The following is an 8,935-nucleotide window of genomic DNA, read 5'->3' as shown; positions in this document are numbered from 1 at the left end:
CGTAAATGAAACACTCAGCCTGATTTGGTTTTAGTCAAATGATAAAACTCTTTAGAAATGTGGATACAAAAGACTTTCCCATTGTGTCTGATGTGAAATGTCTCTTTACTGCTTTCAAGCCTGGTATAATGAAGTTATTAGTTTTCTGCTTCCATAGCCGTTCAATTGTTATGTAATCGATATTTATTGGACAGTTATAGGTCAGTATTTCTGACTGCAGATCTGCAGAGGAAATGCAATGTTCACGCTCTGCTGCTTCTCTCAGTATGCTCGACCTGGCAGGGTGTGTGTGGAATTACATTAGTCTGAAAAGTAGGAGGGTCCTGCAGTGAGTAGACAGCAGGAGTCTAGTGACTCCAGTCCAGCCTTGTATTATCGTTCTTTGCTGAGAACTCGATGTTCTTCTGTTTTATTTTCGAGTTGTTCTGAGCAAACATTACAAATGCGTGACGTGTTTGCAGAGCAGACAGTCAAGTCCAGGCGTGTCTGCAGCATGGGCTCAACAATATCCGCACTTTAATCTCTACACCTGCACTTTTATTTGTTACATTTTATGGGGATTTTTTTTTACGGCTGGTTGACATGTCGCGCTGACAAGCCACTCTCGGTTTCGAAAGGTGTCAAAGAGCATGTGAAGGGACTCAGAAATGGAGGCACCTGAAGCACACTCGGAGAATCAAAACACAGAGGGCTTTTTCCAAAGGACATATTCAGCTCTAACTGTGGACAATGTTTATGAAATAGCTAAACTGATCGGCACCGAGGTGGAGAAACTTATCGATGGCTTTGGCAAAGACAGCGTCGTGGGTCTTGTACCGAAAATAGTGAAAGTGCTGGAGCTGCTGGAGAGCTTCGCCTCCAGGAACCATGCTCACAAGCTGAGGGAAGAGGAGCTGCTGAAGACTTTCGAAACCATACAGCTTCAACAGCAGAAGAAACGTGTGGGAAAGGAGAGCGACGAGGCCAACGAGAAAAATGAAATACGGGTGAGAGACGTGGGAGATTTTAATCCTCCCAGCGTTTTGGAAACACGCTTCAAAGCAGTGAATATAAACCTTGATATATACAGTCTATGATATAAACCCACTGTGTGTTACATCGGTTATAAAACACTGTATTCCCAGTAACTAACGTCAAGTTGAACTAACGTGAGTTGACGGAGAGGCCAGAGGAACCACTACTGTAAATGGCCGAGAGACACCTCCCACATGTAGAGAGAACATTAAAGATACAGAAGGCTTGTGTGTAGCTAAATTAAGTTGAGTTCTTACGCTGGAGTTATTTCTTGAACCGGAAGTTGCCTGATACACACACAGTACTGTGCCATGCTATCACTCATGGACGCCCTACAATGTAATCAATATCTATCAAGCTAATGTTAACCTGAAATACCAGCCATGCTGCCCCTTGTCGTCAGGACAACCGCGGCAATGACAGTTACTTGGCTAACGCTGTGTTGACATTTAAACCAATCATAATGAACATTGTTAGGTTAGTATTTTCTCACAATTTACGTTTTTATAGACCAACATGTGTATGTTATGCTGTGCTCTTCCACACAGTACTGATATTATTTAGCTTTAACAGGAATAGATTATCATAAGTGAATAGATGACGATCACTGTGAAACTAACGTTAGCTACTTAGCTAGCTACTAAGAAGCCAGCTAGCTAGCTACACAGCATGCAGCTAAAATACAGATAATTACCCCCAAAAAAGCATATTAGCTGAAGCCTCAATTCAGTTGTTATAGCAGACTACTACCATTCATGATACAAACAACCTTGAATTAATTTGTTATATATTATTTAGTATGTGTTATGTGTTATATTAAACTAAAAACAGGACATAGGAGGCCACTAGGTAGTGTAAGTGGTTTGTTGATATTTAGTTAACAGACACTTGAAATAGGAATATGCACTCTAAAGTATGTTATTAAGGGTTAACAGGGCCTCACTTGCACAATTTTGCCCTGGAGCCCCATGCAGGTTGGTTAATCCAGCTATTTGCTATTTCCACATTGCCAAATATCCAACCCCATTCTGCAAAGTACACAAAACAGTCACATAGTTGTTAAATATAATGTTAGCGAGCGTGCTATTTTCGTATATTTTTGAAGTCTCAACAAGGCTTTTATTTTATTAAGTTGTTGGTCTAGTTTATATGGGACATAGGGCAGGCATGCTGCTGTGAGATGAGTGACATAACAGTTGTCAGAGGGAAGTTGACACTGTACTTCTCCAGGGGGGGCCCGCCCTTATACTATAATCATTATGGTTGAATAACACAACAAAGAAGGCCATTGTTGTGAAACTGTATTCCTCTTTCAAATTGTTTTGTGAAGGCAAAGCAATTCTTTTTTTGATGTGTTAAATATAGTGGTAAAGTTTGTTTTGTGCTCTAGAAAATGTTGTCATAAACATTGCAGAGAAAGTTCATTAAGAGGTGTGGTTCTTGGAAATAAATGTTTTCTGTTGAGAAACATTTCAACAAACATCTGTAATGACGCAACAAAATAGTTTGCTTGGACACAGCCTGTTTTACCGAAGCCAAATTCCTACATGCACAAGAGATTTTAAGAGCACAAAGGGAAATTACATCAGATCTTGTATTTGTATTCACCACATCTCCAAGATTTTGCTTTTACAATCTGTGTTCGATCCTCTCATCAGGAGCTGCAGCAGAAGGAGCAGCAGTGGAAGACGAGGTGTGAGGAGCTGCAGGTCCAGGTGCAGCAGCTCCAGGACGATGGGGAGGAGCTGCAGAGCCGGCTGAAGGGCAGCCATGCACAGGAAGGTGGGCCCCCAGCATTTTAAAGTTAAACATAAAATATGCACTGTTGTTTTTTTTAATCAGGACTGTTTCTTAAGTGACTTAACAATTTACCAACATGTCAACAGGATGACAGATTCAGGTCACAACGTTTGTAAGTTATGTAATATTTGTTACTAGGCATTAGTATGATGGCTACGAGTGGGCTGAAGTAACTTTCCATTACTGTACTGTACAACACTTGTGTCAACCCTCCCCTCTCTCATCCAGTAAACATTTTTCCAAATCAGATTCTGAGTACTTCATTTGTAAAGAAACTATTCACATTTCTATACTACACATTGTGGAAGTACTCTCCTCATAGTTCACACCTCACCCCAAACAATGTAGATGCTACCACATTAACTTTTTATAAAGCCTTGGGGAATAATGAGTTCTTCTTCCATCCCTAAGACCCATTCTGGATTGCCATTAGCTATTTTCTAAAAAAGCAAATCCACCTTGAGGCTATCTGATTATGTTGTTTCCCTACATCTGTACAAAAATGCCCATGTATGTAGCAGTGGGTTAATATTCATATGCAGTGAGGCTGAAAGCAGTCAAACTGGGCTTAACAATGTTTATGGTGAAGTTATTTTGTGGAGTGAAGTAGCAGAAGTTGTCATATACTGTATTGGGGAACACTCAAAAGAGGATGGCAAACCTAAAGATTATGCAATGGAGAAAAACACATACAAATATTAACATTACGTTATAGATTGAAAAATGTGTGTTTATTATAGTGTCTTCCATTCATCACATAATGAATCATTGTCTCTGAATATAGTTAATTATATGTTTTGTGAAGTGAAACATCAGTACGTTTTGCTTGTGGGTACTGCAGTTATGTTTGCCAAGGGGTGGAGTCCCTTTGCTGATTTGTTTTCATGTACTGACAGGAAAACATGATGTTTTAATGTTATGGGATTTATTTGAGAAGAGGCAAGGTGGCAGCTGGATGAGATTATTTATTTCATGTTGCTAATGTGACAGGCTCCCACGCTTCACTAAGATGACTTAATTTGTTTTAATGGATATTATAATATAGTATTTAGTTTACAATACATGACTTATTGTTTCCTGCATTGCCAGTAAGTCAGTTTATCCAAATTATAGAACATATAATATTTATATTATTTATTGGATTTGGGTGAACTGAACCTTTAAGTCTGTGTAATGTCAAGAATGGTGTTTCAGGCCCCTGTGTCACTCCTACAACACGTTGTTTAAGGTAGTTATCTTATACTAATATCCTTTTATGTGTAGAGATTTTATGTTTCATGTTTATTTTTGCACAATTTCTTGAAGGCGAAAGCAGCTTAATCTAGTTTGTACTATACTATGACAAATGTAGCTGTAATTATTCATGTTTTTTTCAGTTAGAGTTGCAGAATTACTATTGCCATCTTTCTTCACCATGTAAAGGGGAATGGCTTAAATAAAAGTACAGCTTTGTCTTCCCATGATTCATTTGATAATTGATGGACTATCCAACCCTACAGATCAATAAAGTGGCCTTATTATGCATCATTATATCATATAATATAACAATATAACACTACCTATTGCACAATCGTGTAATCAATTGAGGATCCTCACCCTTATCCCCACTCAATTTATAAAAATAATCCTCTAAGCAGGGAATTAAAATGTTCCACAAGAAGCATGTATGTTTAGGGACACAGTTCTCTTTACCTGACCCTTTGTGTTTGTTTTCAGACCGTGTCCAGCGGCAGGAGCGAGAGGTGATGCTGAAGCTGAAGGAGGTGGTGGACAAGCAGAGAGATGAGCTGAGGGCCAAAGTCCAGGAAATAACCACCATCTCCAAAGAGGTGGAGGCGGTAAGGAATATTGATGACAATTATTCTGCGTATGTGATCATTCATGCTCATCGGCAAGATAATATGATTGATGAAACAGCTGATAGCAGCTGGTGGTCACTAGGGCTTTTAGCCTGAAGAGCAAAGTAGAAAGGAAGCTATATTGGCTTCAAAGCACTGACACCTACACCACTTGGACGCACAAACAGTATCATAATACAGTATTTATGGCTGTGGCCATAAAGATCAGTTCCTTAAAGGAATGTGGGGTTTTCTCTTAGAGCAATAAGTGTTTATTATATTACTATCATGCTACGTTTATATGATGAAAAACTGAATTAGTTACTCTGAACTAGTCCCTCTGTTCACTTAAATGGATGCCTAGAATGTTTCCGTTCTTAAAATGAATGCTTTGTGTGGTTTCATTCATTGCCCTGTCCTTCCCCCAGACCTTTTGATCCATATCCCACGCATGGGGACATTTTCACCCCACTCTCCAATGCAGAAAGATTGTGTTTGTGGTTCAGCCCTGGCTTGTTAGTTTGGAGTTTAACTATCCTTACACCTGGTTGGAAATATGGATACTATCTTGTGTCTTATGATTTAATAATTGTTGTTAATCTGTGTATGTGTGTGCAGCTCCAGGAGCAGTTGGAGCGCTTCATGAAGATGAATGCGGAGCTGCGACATAAACAGAATGTGCTGCAGGTCCAGCTGAAGAGCGTCGTGGAGAGGAAGGCCGACATGGAGGCTGACCTGAAGGAGAAAACCAAAGAGATCGAAAACCTCCAAACACAGCTGGACATAACCAACAGCAACGGCCCTGTATGACTCCTATCATGTTTCCTTTATTTCATGTCCAAAAGATTCTTTGCTTTTCTAATTCAGACTGTTTTTCTCATTTACATTTGGTATAAATAATTACATTTACTGAGCTGCAGGTCAAAATGTATCTGGACAATAACTAATTCTGCTGTTTGAATCATTCTGTAATGTTCTAGACAGGAGCTGAAGATTCAAAAACTTTATTTAAAGCTTGTACTGCTGATCATACTCCAGCTGCTTTAGACCTACTCCAACCAAATGCTTGTCATTCCTCCTCCAAGGAGCTCTAGACTGAAGTTTGAGGAGTCTGTTTGACCTTTGACCCTGTTCTGCCAATCAGTCAAATAGGAATCAAACCGCCTCGGAGTCAAAGAAACAGTCCACGGTTGAGCAGAAGGACCCCGATCCGCCATGCTTCACCAAGAAGGAGGTGCGTGGCATCCTTTTCGAGAGGAACGAGCTCAAAACCAACCTGTTCCTGGTTCAGGAGGAGCTCAACTACTATCAGAGGTGGGTCTGCTGGAGATGTTTCGCCATCAATCTGAGAGCAAGCTTTAGTCGAACATGTACTGAAGTGGCACATTTGAGCAATTCATGGACGTTTGGGTACGTGGGGGATACTGTCTGATAGTAAATGGAAATACAAATGATTGTATGTTTCTGCAGAGAGATCCTGAATGAGGAGAGGTGTCCAGGTTTCCTTTTAGAAGCTGTCCGCTCTGCTATCAAAAAAAAAAGAAAGCTCATCAAGGCAAAGATGCTCGGGATTCCTGCCAACGATTGCAGCAGCAGGTCTGTCTGATCATTGGTTCACCTGCTTTATCCATAAACAATGAGCCTTTTTAAAACTGTTTTATTTAGAGGGATCAAATCTATGAAACATTTTATAGTTTTTTTTATGCATTTCCTTTTTTAAAAGCATGGAAGATAGCTTCAAAATGAATAATGGTCAAATACATGTTAAATGAAAGGCCTGATTTCATGGTACTCTACATCAACCACATAAACATAAATCAATACTTAATTCTCTATTTGATTTTTCCTTGCCAGTGATGAGGAGGAGAGGAGTTCTCTGTTTGGGCAGACAGAAGTAGACGGGGCTGATGTTGATGACACCGAGAAACCAACTGAGTCTCGCATTCGAAACCTGTGAGTACACATCTGCCCTGCAGTGCTCAGACTTGTAACCACAAAGCTGGCAGCATCTGTCCCTTTCATGTTTTTACATTAAGAGAACATTGGTTCATTTCTGTGCATGCATGATTTTAAAGTGTTGTTTACCCAAAAGTAAACTGACTTTAGTGACCTGAGACAAAACACAGGAAGTGCTCCTCTAAAAGCTAGTTGATACGTTTTAATTTATCTAGTGTATGATCCCTTTTGTTAGGTACAGGAAAGCTCAGGATTATCTAGGCCATTTGCTTGAAGCATCCTGAGATGGATTTGAACCCTGTTGTCTGAATCTTTAGGTTATTTACAAACTGAAGCATGATGCCTAACTTACAACATATACATTCTTAAAGTGTTTTATTTTAGTAGCATGTTCACACTAAAACTGCATTCCGTTGACCTGGTAGTAATTCAGCAAATCAACACAATTAAAATAGGCTTGTTCTTCATGTTAATGTACTTGTACCCATAGATTAGGTCTGTCCTATGTTCAGATAGAGGATGTTAACCCCCATCAACTCATGAAGATTAGTTACTAGAATATTGGAAATTCCCTTCACTTCTGGAAAGTAATTGTGTTATAGGGGAAGTCTCTTGACTGAGAATGAGATAAAGTAAAACATGTGAAATACAGCTGTGTCATGATGATGTTGACCTGTCTCTTTATTAGAAAAAACTACATTTTAATATATCTGTTTGCATTTTGCATGGTCCACTTCTACTGTTTATCTAAAAAGAAAAAGAGACACAAAAGAATATTCTTATTCTTTGGAGCCCAAAGTCTTTAAAGAGATATAAAAAGACAGATTTAATAAATAATCTAATTTAAAGAAAGAGCTAAACAAACATCATCTGTGAATCATAGCAATGGTTTCAGCTCTCTGCTCACTCTGTCGCTGTCCTGAGAGTCTGGACTATTTTTAGCTGTAATCCCTGACAACCTGTCTGACCCAGCCTGTCTGTTTTCTGCCCTGCCGGCTGCAGCTTTGGCTTCCTGACGCGGTCGGGCAATGGACGGAGCCCCGCCCACATCAGCAGCTCCGCCTCCAGCTGGGAGATCATCGGAGACTCAGAGGCCGGCGTGGAGACGGGGCAGCATTGACCGTCCCCCCTGAGCCTGGTACCCACCGCAGCCTCACCCTTCTTCCCTTAGTCACATCTCCTTCCTCAGCTTGTAACAGAAAATGTTGCCGTGACTCAGGAGAAACATAACAAGGACATTTGAAGGCAGCCCCACACAAAAGCACTTAGTGTGAAGAGAAAGTGCAAACGTGTTAAACAAACTTTATTTTGATATGAATACTTTCATTTCCCCTTTTGTTGATTACTGGAATTTATAAAAAAGTATATTTAGTATACTGGTACTACAGTATGTGTGGTACAGTGTACGCAGTATTAAGAGGGGTTCTTTTTAACTCGCTACAAAACAATATTTTGTATGAGTCCTTTTATCCTTTAGCGTAGAGGAAGATTGGCATTACACATCAATATTTATATAGATCCTGAAACTATTTTTACAAAAACCAAAGATATTACAAGGTTAGCTTTTTCCTCTCCTGTGTTAAAAGAAAAAAGAAAAAAAAGTATTTTAAGTTCACCTCGGTTCCACAAGAGGGCATTGTTTCTTTTTATAACTAACAATCAAGATTTCACCATGAAGCTGTTATGCAATTTTACCTCAGTAGGGAAGAATTTACTTGTATACTTTTTTAATGATTTAAAGTACTTTCATGCTCAAGAACAAACAAAGAAAACTGTAGTCACATTACCAGTCACTTCCAGCATTGAGTACACTTTAATCCCTTAAGCCTTAACTCAATGCTTGTATTGTTAAATATATATTTTCTCAATTTCAGTCATTGCACCACTCAAAGTATTTGGCTGGTGTGTGCCTGATGCCGGTGCCATAAATGTGTGTGTGTATTTGTGTGAGTAAACGCGTTCATTGTGGCTGACGTACCAGCCGCTGCAGATTGGTTACGTTAGTTTCCACCACCATTTGCTGACTAGTTACCCTAAAGTAATCTAATCCGTCTGCTCACTTCAAATGTGACAATGACAGACCAGTGGTGTATTTGAGACAATATATGACCTTCCAATCAAATCATGTTTTCTTAAAATGCAATTTTTGTAAGCATGTCGTTGCTGACAAAAATATTTAATATTTTATTGATGAAATGTAGAACAATTCAGACTGTGATAATGAAAACTGACCTTTCAATCCAATAAACACAGAATTGTATTGAATATAAAAATGATCTCTACCCATTTTTTTCCATGATTCAATTGATTCAATTGGCATTGTGCGC

General features: G+C 39.3%; 1 protein-coding gene across 1 annotated transcript; it reads left to right on the top strand.

Moving 5' to 3' along the window:
* Nucleotides 1-358: 358 nt before the first annotated feature.
* rilp (Rab interacting lysosomal protein) lies at nt 359-8,881 on the top strand. The gene is made up of 8 exons (XM_034225366.1): nt 359-986; nt 2,673-2,796; nt 4,531-4,652; nt 5,271-5,456; nt 5,797-5,966; nt 6,123-6,248; nt 6,507-6,605; nt 7,611-8,881. Exons 1-8 carry the CDS (start codon nt 648-650, stop codon nt 7,726-7,728), a joined length of 1,284 nt encoding a protein of 427 aa, XP_034081257.1. The 5' UTR covers nt 359-647; the 3' UTR covers nt 7,729-8,881.
* The last annotated feature ends 54 nt before the right edge of the window (nt 8,882-8,935 follow it).

Source organism: Gymnodraco acuticeps, unplaced genomic scaffold (assembly GCF_902827175.1).
Source record: "Gymnodraco acuticeps unplaced genomic scaffold, fGymAcu1.1, whole genome shotgun sequence".
Classification (NCBI taxonomy): Eukaryota; Metazoa; Chordata; class Actinopteri; order Perciformes; family Bathydraconidae; genus Gymnodraco; species Gymnodraco acuticeps.
Note: the sequence above shows the minus strand (reverse complement) of the source record. Positions and strands in the feature narration are given on the sequence as shown.